This window comes from Ursus arctos, unplaced genomic scaffold (assembly GCF_023065955.2).
Source record: "Ursus arctos isolate Adak ecotype North America unplaced genomic scaffold, UrsArc2.0 scaffold_17, whole genome shotgun sequence".
Taxonomy (NCBI): domain Eukaryota; kingdom Metazoa; phylum Chordata; class Mammalia; order Carnivora; family Ursidae; genus Ursus; species Ursus arctos.
This window is the reverse complement of record NW_026622841.1, coordinates 17,260,958-17,279,603: the sequence shown is the minus strand read 5'-3', so window position 1 is coordinate 17,279,603 and position 18,646 is coordinate 17,260,958. Positions and strand designations below refer to the sequence as shown.

The following is an 18,646-nucleotide window of genomic DNA, read 5'->3' as shown; positions in this document are numbered from 1 at the left end:
CATGTGTATGGGGTTTGCTGCTCACCATGCTCAGATTCTTGGCATGATGTCACCATGACCTTGACGCCCTTATCCCCATCCAATTCCACAGCACTCCCTCTGTATTTAAAACTCTCAATTCATTTGCACAATTAAAATTTAGGTTAATTGGGTCTAACCTCTTTCTTAAATTCTGATCAAATGAACTGCCTAGATTAATCCAATTAGAGCTCATTCACATTCTTACAAGTATTTTTTATTTAAAGATACAGGCCAAATATACTATAAATGCCCTATTTCCATCTGTCATTTCACTTAATTAAAAAATACGGTGTAAGTTAATGTGTCCAAAAATAACACAAAAAAGATTACAAAACGTGACTAGACCTACACCTAATTTTTAAAAATTGTTCCTTTTCATTACCGTGTGTTTTTAGTAATACCTACTAAATTTAGTAATATCTAATTTCACATATATACATCATGAAAAAAAGATTTAAAAAATGCAAAACACACGAACCAATGTAGACTGAGGTGTTCAGCTTTAGAAAAATCAAAGCCAGCAAATAGTTTTTATGTGCGCCCATTTATTGATTGCTGGGAATACAGCCTATTGAGAATACATGACATGCATTTTGGGAGAGAAATGAACCAAATCTGAAATGAAGCCATTCAATAAGCCTGCTAGGACTTAATAAGGTAGCAGATTAGATCTAAAGTCACAGTGTAGGAAGAGTCAAACGGCCACATACAGTTGTCATTAAGATTCCAGCTGCAAATTCTTTTGGAACTTATTTATTCTTAATTACTTAGAAACTACCAGGAAAAAGAAAAGATCACTCTGCCTTTTTAGCTTAAACTAATGCAAGGAACGGAAAAAAAAAATTTGCTGTTATTTCAAATTAATGCAAAATTCCCATGTTTTTACAGATCTCTCCACATCAACTCATATGCTTTAGAATTATAAGCAGCTCTACAGAATTAGAAAAGATTAATAACCAATGCAAAACTGTCGTTTGATTTCAGTATCAATGAATTACACTGTTCTAACACGAGCAGATTTTTACACCACATTGTCGATTTTCCCCCAAGATGTTTGTTCTAACTCGCCTATACAATAATATGACATAAATTAAAGAATTCCAGTTACACTTAACAGGACAGGAAGATTAAGTTACTGGAATGTCTTAGATCATAATTAAAATCTGTTTAAGTATATATGTGGTATATATGATGCAAAAATTATAACCTACAATTGAATAAAATGCTGAAATGGACGTACAACTGTAGTGTTACATGCCACATAATTCCCCCAGACTTTGTGATGGATATTGTTTCTTAAAATAACACCGACGTCACTTGATATTCACATGATTTGGATTGCTTTTCGTGGGAGAAAAAAGAAATGGATATACACCAATGGAATAAAAAAGGGAAGATTTTGGCTTTTTGTTTTTTTTAAGAGGCAGTCTGTTCCTTTCATAAACTGTATTCTTTCCTTAATGCTTCTGGAGGAATCAGTTACGGCTTGCACCGCTGGACAAATCGTGGGTACAAGCATACGTCTCGGATGTGATATCTATTCAGAATCCAGGTCAAGAACCGTTCCAAGCCCAGGCCATATCCTCCATGAGGACATGTGCCATATTTTCTCTGTTTAAGAAAAAGGGAGAGAAGAATAGATGTTTAAAATTTTGTCAAAGTATTTAAAATTTTCGAATGTAAAATGAGTTAGCTTATGGTTAAGAATTTAACCTCTAATCTATGTGCTTTCATGGACCACATGTGTAGAAATGATTTGGTATGAGAAATAAACCAGGGATTAGGTGGAATGAAGAGATTTCAAACTTTTCAACTAAGACAATGTCTCCGTTTATCAGAGAAAAATGTGAGACAGCACTAGATATTGGTAGGATCTAACAACGAAATTTTAAAAACTCAGCAGCATACTATTAGACAAAGACAAAACTAGCAATAGTCACGGGCCAACATTATAACTGTGAAACTGAATACAGCTCATTCAAACACCAAAGTAGCACACTGAATTCTCTCCTTTTAAAAACTCCAATTTATACAGAACTATAATAATGAAAACATTTTAAAGAGTGTTAAAAAAAAATAAAACTGTTTTTACCTGATCTGTGTACCAGTAATAGGGAGTGGGGTCAATTCCTTCCCTTTTATAACCTGCCAGTATTTCCTCACTATCCCAGATACGCATTGAGCCTCCCACAATCTCACCAACATTGGGCATCAACACGTCAACCTTTAAAGAGAAGTAAATAAAATGCAGTTACTACCAGGCTATAGTTTCAAGGAAAATCACAACCAAACTCCTAGCTAAACGAGCACTATGGTCATGTAATATTCAAACCCTGTAGTTTAACAAGCTATGTTAAGCCCAATTGGAGGACAAAAGCCACTTCTTCTTCTTTTTTATTATTATTATTATTTTTTAATGTTTTTTTATTATATGATGTTAGTCACCATACAGTACATCCCTGGTTTCTGATGTAAAGTTCGATGATTCATTAGTTGCATATAACACCCAGTGCACCATGCTATCCGTGCCCTCCTTACTACCCATCACCGGTCTATCCCATTCCCCCACTCCCCTCCCCTCTGAGGCCCTCAGTTTGTTTCTCAGAGTCCAGAGTCTCTCATGCAAAAGCCACTTCTTGAAATACTGCCATGCTAGATGTGTAATGAAATATCTGCCATGAGCTCTTAGTCCAGTGGCAGTCCCCACCCCCCTTAGAAAGCAAAATTACTAATACTATTTGAATCACAAACTGACAGATTCTGTAAGGCGGGAATCCTCAGGACATCGCTGCATATAGAAGGACTTGATCTCTACAGGAAATCGACACAGCAAGATGGGCTCATTAATGGTGTCCGTCATCAGTCTCTCAGGAGCTTCTGGGATATCCTGAGGTTAAACAAGACTTCATTAACATTTACAACTCGAAAGGCCACAAGACAGAAGCAGCTCTCACCGCCTAGCAGCCTTCATCTTATTCATGTAGCAGAGCAGAGAATACACACCATCCACAACCCAGACACATGGGTGGAAGCAACAATTTCTTCCAAAAACAATAAAGGTAGCTTAAAAACTCACACACAGTTATTAAACCAACTGCAAAAAGATCCACTTCCTTCTACAGTATATCTCAAGCGCCATGCTGCTTGAGGAATGAAAACCCCCCTAAAAGCCCCCAAAAAACAAAAAACAAACCATTCAAAGCCATTATCACTGGGACTAGATACTGCGTAGTTTTTTTCAGTGGCCAGTTTTATCTAGCTCTGAAGCAAACGTGGCCCACTTAGTCCCATAAGGCATAGGATAATCAGTGAATGCTCCAGAACATCATTGGTCTATGCACAGAATGTGTTATTAATAACACCAATCTTTAACCTTCCCTGTTATCTGTACTTTCTTCCTGTTACAGTAAATCTATACGGCTTCAATGGGAGTAAGACAGAGTCGTAAGACAAATAATCAGTATGAAACTTCTAAGTGTAACCACACCTGGCATACCTAGCCAGGAAATGATCCGCTTCTCTCTCAAAACATCCTTCTGTAAACCACACATCAACTCAAGTTAAAACTGAAAACTCTTGTCCCAGTACAAAGTGACTGAGAGAACTCAACAAGACTCATTGATTTATTTAATATAAGAACCAAAATGGAGCTTAGCAATCACCTGGCAGAGCTGGCATCAAGCCCCAGTCCCTGGAGGCCTGTGCTCTCTAAAGTAAAGAGAGGAAATGCGAGATGAGTGGGATAGTTCTGGTCTCTCAGCTTTTATCTGCTTTACACACTAGAGTATGATTTAACTGGGGGGAAACAGTCTTACTGCACATTCCAAAAAGTCAGAAGACCGTGTACTCTGGTCTCCTCTTGTGCATGGGATGACATCAGTGTACAACAAATGTTGACAAGCATCAAGGGCTTCCTGAGCCATGCACCATGCCAAGAATTTAGCTTTGAATCCTCTCAACTTTGCAAAGCAGATGTGACCTCCAAGGAACAGAGGGTGAGGGTCACTGGCCTTCCGTCATATAGAAGTAAGGACACAGCTGGGAGCTAAGCCACCTGGCGGGCTTCTTACTCCAAAGATTGGGCTCTTTCCACTCCAACATGCCACTTTGCTAAGTTTTAGGTAATAACACTTCTTACATTTTTAATACAAAATTTTGTTATTATATACCACCAACTGAATTCATGAAACTTAGGAATAATTTATATAGGTCTAATGTACTCTTTGTTCTTTCTGTAAATTCCTTCTAAAAATAAAACAAAACTCTGGTTACCAGTGGTTCTTCCTATTTTATCTATAAAATGGATTTGCAAATACTGTGTAAGAAATGGTTAGATGCATAGGAAGTGGGCTTAACGGTGCCAACAGTCTACACCTCCGATACATCCGTTCAGTGTATCTGGGACACCAGACCACCTTCCCCCGCCAGGCCTTCTCTCTTGGTTTTGCAGTTTAACCAACAGCTACTTTCTTCTTTGACTCTTCTCCACATGAAGGAGTTTTAATACACTCCGTTGGGGGAGCCATCCTTTTTGAAAGAGCCAGATACTTTTCTCCAGACAAATAAAATGAATATATACATATCAACACTTTGCATGAAATTTTCAAGTGTACAGCCTTCTGAAGCATCCTGCCAGCCTAGAGAATTACCACTGGAGTAAGTCAAGAGCATGGACTGACGACGGGAGAAGAGGAAAAAGGTAAAAGATGAGCTGTGAAGGCTACCACGGCGCCAGTATTTACTGAACACTACAGAAACGTACTGTTCTAAGGCTGGCTCTCCTACCTCTGTTGGCCCAGTGAATTCCCTGACAACCCCAAGGAGGAGGTTCTGGGGTCACCATCTCTTTGACAACAAGCAGCTGCCTCCTACATTACTGGTTCACTGACCTGAGCAGCAATCCACTTAAGCACAATGCCACCCTGGAAACAGCAAGTGAGGCATACCTCTCCAAATTCATAGAAAGTTCCATCTTCTTTCTTTATATCGTGTTCTTTCAGCCACACAATAGCATCTGAGTAGTTCATCCGCTTAAAAGGCCGTTTGGGAGGCTTGAAGTTCTACAACAGAAAGAAAAAACAGAGCGTACATAAAGAACCCGTAACACTAAAATTTCCGTTTAAGAAAAACTATTCGTCATTAGCGTAAAATGTTATTTCAGACTAGAAAACAATGAGGACATTCCAAAAAATGGAAAATACACACAACCTCCTCCTACGTAAAATATTATAAAATAATTCACAATGACTAGTACCAAATTTTAATCTTAAAAATATAAGCACAGAAATGAGTGAAGGTGGTCAAAAGGTACAAACTTCCAGTTATAAAATAGTCAGTCCTGAGGATATAACGTGCAGCAAGGAGACTATAGCTAACTATACTCTATTTATAAGTCTGAAAGTTGCTAACAGAGTAGATCTTACAAGGTTGCATCCTAAGAAAGAACAAATTATATCAATGTCTGGTAATGGATGTTTAACTAGACTTATAAATCATTTCATAATATATACAACTATCAATCATTATGCTGTATGCCTGAAACGAATATAATGCTATTTAGCAATTTTATCTCAAAAAATATATATAACATATATGCATATACATATACATATACACACACACACACATTAATCACTTATTTCAAAGCTCGCCAAGCCATTAAATCTACAAAAACTGAGGGTGAAGACATCATTACCTTCCAAAAAATAAAAAAACCCATGATTTTGCATTTCCATAAAACAGCACACCTACCGGGTTGAGGTCACGCACTATGCTCGCTGCAGGTGATTTCAAGACTCTATCTACCACGTCACAAACCAAGTCCTCCAATCGGTTCAGGAGCTCCTCAAAGGTCAGGAAAGGACATTCTGCTTCCACGTGAGTGTATCTGAAGAACAAAACACTAGCTGAGAGCCGCTCTTCTTTTCTGCCAAGTTTCTCTCAAGAAAAGATTAAAATCGCAAAACTGCCCAGGAATGTAAAATTCCAGCACTGCTAATCAACTCCCAACTCAGCAAATTAGTTTTAGAGCCCCTACCTTTCCCCCTTGAATAGTGATTTCTTGTTTATTTCTTAACATATCAAGGATCAAGGCAAAGTAAAAGAAGAGAACACGGCCAGCTATGGCCTAGGAGGCAAAACGTCATACGTAGCTTCCATTAACTTGATGAACTGCCCTCCAAACACCCTCTTAATATACCAAATTTTTTTGCACAGTCATCATTTGCCTACATAAAGACGGCTTCTCTAAACATATTTTCTTAAAAATAATTTTTTAAATAAAAATAAATAGACAATTCCATACTCAGCCAGGTGCCTTCGTGTTCTGGACTGTTCTGCCCGGTATGACTGTGCAATACAGAATACATCTCCCAGAGCTGGAATGCAGGTCTCCAGGTACAACTGAGAGGACTGAGTCAAGAATGCCTCCTCCCCAAAGTAGTCAAGCTTGAAGAGTGTAGCACCTCCTTCCACTTGTGTCTGCACTAATGTTGGAGGAGTAACCTGTTCAAATGGAGAAGAGGAGTAAACAAAGGGCGACTGTGAGTGCCGCCATTCAAGTTTAAAAATGGCAGGAGGTATCGTTTGCTTGCAAAAGATGACAAACACATACTTCATAGTACCCCCTATCAAAGAAGTGATCTCTGAAGCACCGGGTGACCACGGAACGTGCTTTCAGGATCTTGGACATGTTTTCTCCCCGGATCATCATGTGTCGGTTGTTGAGCTGGACGTCCACGTCAGACTCCTCGTTAATCAAGTTATCAGCTCCTCCAGCAGGGGCCAGCCCAATCAGTTCCCAGAAGTCACAGCTCAGCTCATGGCCGCCGGGAGCCTCCATTTTAGAAAGGGGGGAGGGGAGAAAGGAGAAAGAAGGAGACAAAAAACTAACATTATTGGAGATTTTAATTTATGTCAAAACTGTTGGTAAACTATTTTTAGACCTCATCATTATTAGCCTACCCTTCTAGACACAAAGACCCACTAATCTGATTTTATTTTGGTATTTTGATATTTAATATTCCTTTCAGAGTGAATACACACATGACTTTTAAACAGTAGAAAAGCACAAACTAGAAAATAAATGATAATCTTGCAACTTGGAGTAACTACTAACCGCTGTTATCATTTGGTGTATCTTCCTAACCTTTCCCTGATAATTTAAAATAACATTTCATTGACATTGAAAAACTCCTTAAATGCAAAGGTTTTACTGAAAGCTGTTTCTCTTTGGAACAGATATATGATGGAAATTCAAATTCTCCCTCATAATTCCATTAAAAGCAATTCATTTTAGAAGCCACACGTCACGGAATAACAATTATCTTGGTGCCAAACCCTGGATAGCAAGTAACACGACGTGACAACTCCGTTTTGCAAATCACATTACTTCAGCGAACTCAAATCAGATATTCACGCTTAATGTAGGTTCTTCTACATCAACTCTGGGAGACTCTCTGATATCGACATTTCTAGTCTATTAAGGAAGACTCTAGGGGCTCCCTCTGGTGGTTAGTAGGTCATATTTGTTTGTTTTCTTTCCCAGCCAACAAATACAACCACAGCGATTATTTGAAAAGTAATTACCAACAAGTAACTGTTATGTGCCTGTTGGCTGGAGAAGAAACAACTCTCGGAGTATCAGAATTATATTTAACTTTTCCTTAAAGAGACTTTCAAATTCTATTCAGAAAGTTTCAGATTTAGATTACTGTTCTCTCCTGAAATTTTTTGGGTAGATTGTTTTTATTTCCACCTGGCTGAAAAATTATTCATGCATCCACAGCAAAATGACTACATGAAATATTTAGGAATTCTATAAGGTTGGAAGTCCCTGAGTTTGTTATATCATATGAGTTGTACAGTGTACATATTTCACTGGAAAAGGAAAAGGCATTCTAAATTTAGCAAATACACCACATCTGTGTATTAATTTGCCCAATACCAAAAGTACAAATAAAAACGCTGGAGAACAAACACACTTACTCATGCAGTGAGAAATTCAATCTACTCACCTGTTTGCCTTTTGGGGTCAGATTTAGCATTCCATACACTGCAACACTACTCTCAGTGGCCAAGACGACTCCATTGTAACACTGACACTACAAAAAAATAAAAGTTCAAATTTACTTACTCACATTTACATTAAAATGTACGTTCTGATGTACAGAAAGCTAAGCGGATTACTTACATGTAAGTTACCTGGTCTAAAACTAGTAAAATAAGATGGCCATCAATTTTTTTAGTATTAATAAAGAATAGCTATTCTTGTGGGAGGACTCATCTACACAGAAATATGTATGTAGGGCGCCTGGGTGGCTCAGTCGTTTAGCATCTGCCTTCGGCTCAGGGCGTGATCCTGGTGTTCTGGGATCGAGCCCCACATTAGGCTCCTCCACTGGGAGCCTGCTTCTTCCTCTCCCACTCCCCCTGCTTGTGTTCCCTCTCTCGCTGGCTGTCTCTATCTCTGTCAAATGAATAAATAAAATCTTAAAAAAATATATGTATGTAAATAGATATTTTACATATATACATATGCACAAATGCCAGTAGCCCACATCTCTTAAAAATATGTGAACAGCTCATTTTATTTTTTTTAAAATTCAGACTGTTGAAATAAAAAAACCATCCACCTGGACTATGATCATCAACACTTGCTAAAACCATTAGGATAAAAGTGACAGGTGACTTTATAATGGAGGGATCAGGCTACCAACACTTCAACCCACTATCATAAAATCATAAAAAAAGACAAGAGGACGCTATGTGTCTTTGATGTGAGGCAATGAGCAGCACACAACCTTGCCCATGAAGTAGCTGTGCCAAAAAAAAAAAAAAAAAAGTCAAAGCGAAAAAACCCCAAACCTGAATTTGATAAATTTATAATACAGAGGACAGGAACACGTTAAATGACCCCTTCACAGGATGCAACCAACCAATCTGGAATGGAGGAGTTCCACGGGACAACCAACCAGGTTTTTAAAAACAAATTGGGTAGAAAAGACAACAGAAAGGGCGAACAGTTAAGGACTGAAAGATTTCAGAGCCACATCAGCTCCATGCAATACACAGATCTCGTCTGGGTTCTCATTCAAACCAAACAACTGTAAAGAGACATTATGAATCAACTGGGAGAATCGGACTGGATATTTAGGAAGTTGCCTTTGTTTGGGGAGGGTGTGATTAACATTAGCGTGGTTGTATTAAAAATATATTTTCTTGGAGATGTGTATGCAAATCTATTTATATGAAATAATACGATGTCTAGGGGGTTAAAGGGGTGAGCAGTAGACCAGAATTGGCCATATATTAGTCATTACTTGTTAGGGACTTAATGTTTTTGTCCCTCCAAAATTCCTATGTTGAAATCCTCTAGCCCAATGTGCTGGTATGAGGAAGTGGGCCCTTGGACAGGTGAACAGGATGAGATGAGGGTTTGCTCCCCCTCTCTGCTCTCTGACACATGGGGATGCACTAAGCAGCTGGCAGCGTGCAGCCTGGAAGACGGCCCTCACCAGAGCATGACCATGCTGATGCCCTGAGCTCGACTTCTAGCCTGTAGAACTGTGTGAGAGAAATACCTGCTGTTTATAAGCCACCCAGTCTATGGTATTTTATTACAGCAGCTAAAACTGACTTTCCCAAAGCTGGGTGATGAGCACATGAGGTTTCTTTATGCAGCTGACCTTGAACAATCTGGGGATTAAGGGTGCTGACCCCCCTGCACAGTCTAAAATCTACATATAACTTGATTCTCCCACAACTTAATAGCCTACTGTTGACCAGAAGCCTTACCTATAACATAGCCAATTAACATATATTTTATATGTTATATTATACTGTATTCTTAAAAAAAGCTAGAGAAAAGAAAATTTTATTAAGAAACTCATAAAGAGGGGCGCCTGGGTGGCACAGCGGTTAAGCGTCTGCCTTCGGCTCAGGGTGTGATCCCGGCGTTATGGGATCAAGCCCCACATCAGGCTCCTCCGCTAGGAGCCTGCTTCTTCCTCTCCCACTCCCCCTGCTTGTGTTCCCTCTCTCGCTGGCTGTCTCTATCTCTGTCAAATAAATAAAGAAAATCTTAAAAAAAAAAAAAAAGAAACTCATAAAGAAGAGAAAATTCACTCACAGTACTGTAAAAAAAAAAATCCACGCACAAGCAGACCCAGGCAGTTCAAACCCACGTTGCTCAATGGTCAACTGTACTGTTCTATTTTTTATGTGCTGGAAATTTTTTCTACAACAGTTTAAAATATATATAAAGATCCTAAACTTCCCAAAACTAACAATAAAGGAACTTCCTGAAAAATATCAAATATTTAGCTACAAATAAGAAAAAGTACTTACCAAATCATCTGACAAGACACACTGGAGGTAGCCTGTACCGTCCCGCAACACCAGAAACATTAAATTCTTTCCTAAAAATGAGAAAGAAAAATGAAGCCCAGCTGTTCTCAAGGCACTCAAAAGTACTTTCTCATAATTTAATCTTCTAACAGGTAACTGCATGGTTCAATGTTAAGAGTTCAAACCTCCCTCGTGGCCCCCTTCCTCTCAAGTGGCCGTCGGAAATGTCACTGTCATCTGTAAAGCATTTCACCTTCTTCACTGTAGTTCCAAATCCCACGTGAGCCTCATGAGCCACGTGATCACGGGAAAGCAAGACCTTCAGCGACGTGAGACGAGGGAGTACGTCTCATTCACTACTGAATCCTCTGCAATGCCCAGCACAGTACTGTGCCCTCGGTGAGAGGGGCAGAAATACGGCTGCCTGTGAGCACTCTTTTGTTGATTTATGCCCCATCTCTTTTTATGAAGGACGTGTAACTACTTAAAATAAAATATGTGTAATAAAATAATAATAAGAAAGCAAAAAGTTAGGACTGAGAGAAGCAGAATGCAAACACACTAATTACAACAGCCAACACTGCCATGAATTAATTTCAGATTTGGCTCTGCCCTTCCTGTAATACATCCCCTGCTTTTCATTAAATAATTAAATTCAGGGGCACCTGGGTGGCTCAGCCGTTAAGCGTCTGCCTTCGGCTCAGGTCACGATCCCAGGGTCCTGGGATCGAGCCCCGCATCGGGCTCCCTGCTTGGCAGAAAGCCTGCTTCTCCTTCTCCCACTCCCCTTGCTTGTGTTCCCTCTCTCGCTGTCTCTCTCTGTCAAATAAATAAATAAAATCTTAAAAAAAAAAAAATTCAACTAAACAAATATTTACTGGATACTCCTGATCTCTGTGGCTGCTTACAGTTAAATAGCATTTAAATAATTTTTAAACCTGTAATAGTCATGTAAGAACAAATTTAGGATGTAATTCACTATCTTCTTTCACAAACTAGCATCCCAAACCAAAAATATCCCCCACCTAAGTAAATGTTTTTATGTTCTTCTTCATCTAGACAAGGGATGTTTAAAATTAAAGAGAGAGAAAAGAAAAGCTGTACCATTTACCTTGCCTACGCAGTCTGTGGACCCAGCCAAACACCTTTACTCTTTGGCCTCTGTATCCTTCTAGTGCATGAATCTTCACCTGTGAAATTGAAATCAGTAACATCTGACCAATCATGTAATTTATCACATATCAACTTCTCCACTAATACTAGATAGATGGCGGTAAAGTGTTAAAATTTCACAAATGATGCAAAACAACAGTCATTCTACAACAAACGTTCACCATATTGGAGTGGTTAAAAAAAAAAAAAATCCAAGTCTTCTTTCTCTTAGTACAAAACTGACACTGAGAACCATCTGGAATTTCAGATACTGCTATATAAAACGAATGAATAAATGAATTCATAAGAGGAACAACATGAGTCTGCAAGGAGCCCTTCCTGTCCTCACAGTCCCTCCCAACACCAAAAGGTAGAAGCTCGCCAAGGCTAGCTATTAGTTTGGAGGAGGAAGGACAGAGAGGAGTACAGGAAGCAGAGGGTGAAGGTGGCAAAGACAGCTTCATCTTTAAGGACACAGGAAAAAGATGATGATCCATGAGCAGTAAGAACTATTTGAAATCTAAGCATGTCCAGTCATAGCCCAACATCTGTTCTAGAGAAAATAGAGGAATCCGATTCACAAAATCACAGAATGTTTTCTCTATTTAAAAAAATCATCAACATCATGGATTTTGACCTCTTCATCTTATGGTGAGGAAATGGACATGTAGAGAGGGAGGACACTTAGCTAGCTTTTAGGCGGGACAGGAATCATTCAACACCTAATTACTAAACCTTACAGTAAAATGAACCCCCAAAGAACTAGCCTCCTAACGCTAAGACGTTATTTCTCTCTATCCCTTTTAAAAGGAAAGGAAGGGCAAACAGTGCCAAGGAGCAAACCAAGTGGCCCGGCCCTCGGACATAGAACTGACAGTCTGACAGGGCACGGCCATGATATTTGGGACAGTATGTGTCACACTCACACATTCTGGCTCTGGGAGACTTGGATCATTTTTAATGGTAATCTTCTTTGCTTCTTCCAGGTTCTTCTCTCTCCGCAAATTGTCTTCCGCCTAATTTTTAACAATAAAGCAGTCTGTTAACACGGTATCTAGTATTCCAACTTCAAAATGTTCACGGGGCAGAATCATTGCTCACCTCTTTCTTTTCCCGGGATTCACTCTTCATTTGTTCCCTATGCCACATTTTTTTAATGTTCTTCATCTGTGATTTAGAAATAACATCCCACCTCTAGAGAGAAAAACAAATATTTAATTTTTTCAAGAACCTCTATGTTCTGACGAAAACTTATTTACAAAATATAATTTGGTAGAGTTTTTGGCTCATCCTACCTCATTTTCTTTTTGTGAATCGATGTAAATGGTGGGAAACGGTTCTTTTCCTACTGTCATCAAAGCCTTGGGTGGGAAGGGAGAAAAAGAAAATTTAGCATTCTACAATATTTGAAATCAAAATAACATCCTAATTATGAGGTAACTTCAACCATCTAGAACATCAAGAGCCAAGAAAAGCATACAGATCCCAATAGCCAAAAGTGAATGCAGAAAGAATGACTGGTTGGACATATTAAGAATCCTTTGCTTAAAGTAGAAGCCCTTGGGTTCTTTCACAAACAATTCTAGCAAGTGCAGCTACAGAATACAGTTGATCCCTGAACATGGATTTAAACTGCATGGATATGGATCCGCTTATACACAGATTTTTTTTTTTTTAAGATTTATTTATTTGAGAGCGAGCGAGCGCACAAGTGGGGTGAGGGGCAGGGGGAAAAGCAGACTCCCCATTGAGCAAGGAGCCTGAGGTGGGGCTTCATCCCAGGACTCCAGGATCATGACCTGAGCCAAAGGCAGACACTTAACTGACTGAGCCACCCAGGCGCCCCATATGCAGATTTTTTCCCACAGATACAGAAGACTGTTAATAAATATATTTTTCTCCTCCTTATGATTTTTAACATTTGCTGTTTACTGTTTTGTAAAAATACAGTATAGAATATATATAACATTCAGAATATGCATTGACTTTATGCTATTGGTTTATGTTATTGGTATGTTATTGGCTTCTGGTCAACTGTAGGCTATTGGTAGTTAAGTTTTAAGGAAGTCAAAAGCTGTATGTAGATTTTTGACTCTGCAGGGGTCAGCGCCCCTAACCCCATGTTGTTCAAGGGTCAACTGTATACAGTTTCCCAGTACAAGTAGACTAGAAGCAAGAGATTTTAAGTGGCTGTGGGGACCAGCAGGAAGTATACTGAGAACAACAGAGGAGAGACAGCTGACAGTAGAAGTCAACTGCAGATCACACCTAAATGGTTAATCTTCACTAAAAAGTCAGGGAAGTTGTTTCTGAAACTCTTTCAAAAACAAAAATAACGGTTAAGAACATAAAAGGCTAAGCTTCATTTAATTTGAAAAATTCCTATATGTAGAATGCCTCTTTCCATAAATACAAGGACATGTCAGGTGTTGCTGTGCCATTTGTATTTTATAGTTTGTATTACTTGATCAAGTCAGCCAAGAAATGCAACAGATGACTCTCTCCAGTCGTAGGATCTGAAGCTCACGAAAACTAAAGGTCTAGTTTCCAGACCTGGAAAATACTTTTCATCTTCTTTTAACACTAACCCCAACTCAATGATCACGGCAGAGGAGGGAACCTGGATCTTTGAAAAGTTCTTCTTTTTAAATATCAGACTTTGTAGAGATGTTTGTAAATCATTGCTACCTGACACTCTCTATTGATCCCTCCTTTTTTATCACGGAAGTTGAAAGTTTCAAGCCAAACTGTAATTCCCCCAATGAGAATGGCACACTTTTGCTAATAGTGACATTTCGTAAACATTCACCTAAATGTCAGTTTTGGGGAGCCATAGGAATCACCTCAACAACTGTAAATAAGAGAAAGATTTCCTTCTAAAAATTAAAAGGTAAGACACAGCTTCCCCAGTCCCACTAAGTTCATGACCAGATTTCTTTTTCTTTTTTAAAGATTTTATTTATTTATCTTACAGAGAGAGAGCACGAGCAGGGGGAGTGGCAGGGAGAGGGAGAGGGAGAAGCACCAGAACACAAGGGGCTCTGATCCCAGGACCCTGGGATCATGACCTGAGCTGAAGGCAGATGCTTAACCCACTTAGCCAGCCGGGTGCCTCTGCCCAGATTTCTTCTAAATGGACTCCTCAGAGGCTTTTTGGTGAATTTACCACTAGAATCCAGATGTGATCCTGAGCCTTGAAACTCAAAGACCTAATTTATATCAGTACACTAAGAATGACCCATTTCTCAGAGCAGACACTCAATAACTCATGAGTCTAGAGCTTGAAGACAGAATGCTAATTTACTAATCTATTATTTCTCAGGATCTAAAATCCTCAAGTGAGTTTAGCATATTCTCTCTCTGCATGATAAAGAAGAAAAGAAGACACCTTTAAAAATGTTCAAATTTAAGTTTAGATTTGTTCATCCAATACTCTTCAAGCTACATAGCTGTATACATTCCTCACTTTCTCTTTTCTAAAAATTATCTTCAAAATCTAGTGACTGAAATAAAGTTACTGATAAGTCACATATTAACAGACATGAGTCATTAATAAATGTAATCATTTCCGAATGAGAAGATACACTACCTTTAGGCCTGTTTTAAAAGGTTTTTCCTTGGTTCCATCACCTGTAGCATCATTTCCCTCACGATCTGAGACATAGAGCTCTGCTGTTTTACAAAAGGAGAGTAAGTTACTTATTTGGCCAATAATTATTAGTCATTTCATACTGCAACTACGGCATCCATTCTTCATCTTTGCGAACAGAACAAGCATCTGATTAGTAAAAATATAGTCCAAAAGAAATTGTATTATGATTACTTTCCCACACCTCTATTTCAGTGACATCACATTAAAACATACTAATTACAAATTTGGCTTTCCAAAATCATCAGATTTTAACTTGTGATACTGCTTCTAGCTACTTGATAAAGGCTTTGAAGTTGGCCAGACGAGACTGGAATCTTGGATGTTGTACCCTAAAGCCAGAGTGGCCCTTGGGAATTCACTTAACCTTTCTAAGCTTATTCGTCTAAGAAATGAGGGGGAAAAACAATACCCATCTTGAAGGACTGTACTTAGGACTAAATAAAGTAACATACAAATCAGATACCCCAGTGAGAGTGCACCGATGTCAAGTAAACACCAGTTCCTTCTGATCTTTAAAGGAAATGAGGCTCTGAGCTTAACGAATTACAGAAGGCCTTACAACTAATTAAGTGTGAACACTGAAATCAATCCTGGTCCCTTTTCCCCACTGCACCATACGGTCTCCTTGGAAATCTTAATATAAATGAGGATGCGTGAAAGCGAATTAGAATTCACGAGTCCTTCCCGAAAGATCACTTTGAAGAGCTTACATATTTGGGGGCTACTCTGACGTCTCACAGTGCCTCGCGGTGACTAAGTCTCAGCTGAATCACCAGATTGTTTGCAGTGGGGCGAGGTGGGGGGGGGGCGGCCGCCATCCCAGTCCCTGGACATGGGGGACCCCGAGCGGGGACCGACCCCGCCCAGCGAGTTGGGGACAAACAAGGGTCCAGGCCCCTCCCCCCGCTCCAATGTTTCACGTACAAATAGCGGTGGACCGCCCACTCGAAGCCAGGCCTTCGGCCGCAGCTCGGTTCCTGCCCCACGTAGGGGCACCGCTCCACTTACACAGCCAGGGGTCCTCGCGCCTCACTCACCTAGTACCATCCCTGCAGTCGGCCCGGTCACCTCCAAGGACATCTTCTCCAATACCCTGCCGCCTTGTCACCCCAACGTGCACCGGCGGCTTCCTCGACTAGGACGTTGCATCAGAACGTCATGCACTGGTCGCCCGGGTGAGTCACAAGAGCGTCGGGGCGCCATTGGTTACAGGAGGATACGATATGTGGGCGGCCGTCACTGCTGCCGCCATCTTTGAGCCGGGCAGAGGCAACTTCCGGGTCCGCCGACCTGCCCCTGCGCGCTGGGGGTTTCATGGCCCTGGCTCCCTCGGACTCCCTGGCCGCCTAGACCCGGAAGGGGCTTCAGTCTCCTCTGCCTTCGGTCTCTACCTCCCTGGTTTCCCTGATGAATCATCCAATTCCGTCCCCAGCTCTAAGAGCGCAGGGGCCCTTTTGGAAACAAGACCAAAGATTTCGTCCCATATCCCCAAATGTTGGAATGCTTGTGGAATTAATGTCATCATCAAATGTATTGAGCACAAGCCATGGTGGTGGGGCGGGGCGTAGTGGCGTAAGAGTAGTCCAGTCTCACGTGCATTGCCTGTTGTGAACTATGAAGGCCATTTAACTTTGTAACTTAAATAGATGAACGTGCAGTACTTTCGTACTTACGATTTGGATTATTGGTATTTTTATTTAAAGTTATAAGGATCGCTATTAGGGATGCCATAATAATGTTGTGGAAAGAACTAGGGCTTCAAACCTGGTTGGAATTCTGGTTCTGCCTTTTACTAACTGTGTTTTGGGATAAATTACCTAACCTAAGCTTCAATTTCCCCACTTGTGAAGGATGATGGAAGTTCACTGTCCAGCACATAAGAGATACTAAATAAAGGGTAGCTAACGTTATCATTCTCAGTTGAGTGGAATACCAGAGTTTGTCCTGAGTCAAAGAAAAACTTATTTGTGCTATGAAAGAAACTAAAAATAATTCCATACATAGGTTCAGACTCTATGGAGAATATGAACCAAATACTTTTCTTCAAGATTATTTCACCCACTTTCATGAACTTTTCCCGCTTTGCTAACTTTTTTTGTTTGCCCACACACGTATTCGTTATCTGTTGCTGCAAAGCAAATTACCCCAAACATTTAGAGTTTAAGACAACAAATATTCATTACTTCACATAGTTTCTAAAATTGAGGAATCCAGGGGTAGCTCTTCTGGGGATTGGGTCTCAGGGTCTCCTGAATCAAGCTGTGGGCAGGGGCTGCAGTCTTCCGAAGTTTGGCTAGGTGAGGATCCACTACCAGGCTCACTTATAGGGCCGCTGGCAGAAGGCTTATGTTCTTTGTGGGGTGGGCTCCCCATAGCGCTTCTAATGATGGGACAGCTGACATCTCCCAAAGCAAGCGATCAGAGAGAGAGAAAGCTGTATTCGTTACCTATTGTTGTATAATAAATTACCCCAAACTTCAAGCAGCATTTGGCTTCTCATGTTGTCTATGGACCAGGAATCTGGGGGCTCTGGCTCTGGGTCTCTCAAAAGGCTGCAATCCAGGTGTCAGCTGGGACTGCAGGCATCATAATTTAAGATTCTTAAGTCTCACCTGGGATGGATCCTCTGTCACTCAGCTGAGTGTTGACCTCAGTTCTTTGCCACGTGGGCCTCTCCACCAGGCAGCTGGCTTCATCAGAGCAAGCAAACAAGAGGGAAGTTACAGTCATTTGTAGCCTACTCTCAGAAGTGACATCCCTAACTTTCACCATATTTTGTTTGTTAGAATCTGGTCACCTGGATACACTCAAAGAAAGGGTTTTACACCAGGGCATGACTATTAGGTGAGATTAAGGTGACCATCTTAGAAAGCTGCTTTCCACCGTGACCAACAACCAATACCCAAGATGCAGTGCCTCTTGTAACTTGATTAGTGAGGTAACATTTCATCATTTCCACTTATTCTACTGATCACAGACACCAACCCTAGTACAACACGGGAGAGGACTACACAAGGGAATGAATAGCAGGAGGTGGAGCTCAGTGGGAACCATCTTAGGGGCTTCCTGCCACAGCTCAGCCAGATGAATTTCTCTTTACCCTGCCCTGGGCCCCCAGAGGCTGACTAATGGGGACCGCACCAATGTTCTCTCTGTCTTCTGGTCAGATACAGCTAGCAGGGAGCCCAGGCACAAGAGCAAGAGGGAGGACAGTAAGGTTGGGGTATTTATTTGCCCAGCTCCCTCGCTGCAGGCTGGCTGCATCTGGATCCGGTCAGGTGGCATTAAGCAACTGTCGTCTGGACTGCCCTGCATGCACTAAGTGTTTGGTGGCCAGTCTCATTTAGTCCAACCTCCCTCCAGAAACAGAATTTTCCTTGCAGTGTCGCTGAAAGGGTCACATCCAAGAACAAACTGAATGAATGAAATGAAATGAAATGAAATGAAATGAAATGAAATGAAAGGCATTGCTCT

General features: G+C 40.5%; 1 protein-coding gene across 2 annotated transcripts; it reads right to left on the bottom strand.

Annotated features, from left to right (window-relative positions):
• Nucleotides 1-549: 549 nt before the first annotated feature.
• Nucleotides 550-16,443, bottom strand: NARS1 (asparaginyl-tRNA synthetase 1). 2 transcript variants are annotated; one of them, XM_026496382.4, is made up of 15 exons: nt 16,210-16,443; nt 15,110-15,192; nt 12,816-12,881; nt 12,622-12,714; nt 12,447-12,536; nt 11,480-11,558; nt 10,369-10,439; nt 8,037-8,123; nt 6,635-6,856; nt 6,326-6,525; nt 5,773-5,908; nt 4,968-5,081; nt 2,777-2,908; nt 2,114-2,245; nt 550-1,632 (listed from the first exon to the last, which is right to left on the bottom strand). In XM_026496382.4, the coding sequence occupies exons 1-15, from the start codon at nt 16,250-16,252 to the stop codon at nt 1,501-1,503; spliced, it is 1,680 nt and encodes a 559-aa protein (XP_026352167.1). In that variant the 5' UTR covers nt 16,253-16,443; the 3' UTR covers nt 550-1,500. The 2 variants fall into 2 exon arrangements, with proteins under 2 accessions (XP_026352167.1, XP_026352168.1); XM_026496383.4 differs by having other exon boundaries at nt 15,110-15,189; nt 16,210-16,423.
• Between the last annotated feature and the right edge of the window lie 2,203 nt (nt 16,444-18,646).

Excerpts from the sequence above, each read along its gene's own strand:
- NARS1 (XM_026496382.4), bottom strand. The coding sequence starts at position 16,252 with ATGTCCTTGGAGGTGACCGGGCCGACTGCAGGGATGGTACTAG. Across the intron at positions 5,082-5,772 it reads TAGTGCGTGACCTCAACCCG|AACTTCAAGCCTCCCAAACG; the intron begins GTAGGTGTGCTG and ends TTTCTGTTGTAG. Across the intron at positions 2,909-4,967 it reads CTTTCTATGAATTTGGAGAG|GATATCCCAGAAGCTCCTGA; the intron begins GTATGCCTCACT and ends GTTTAACCTCAG.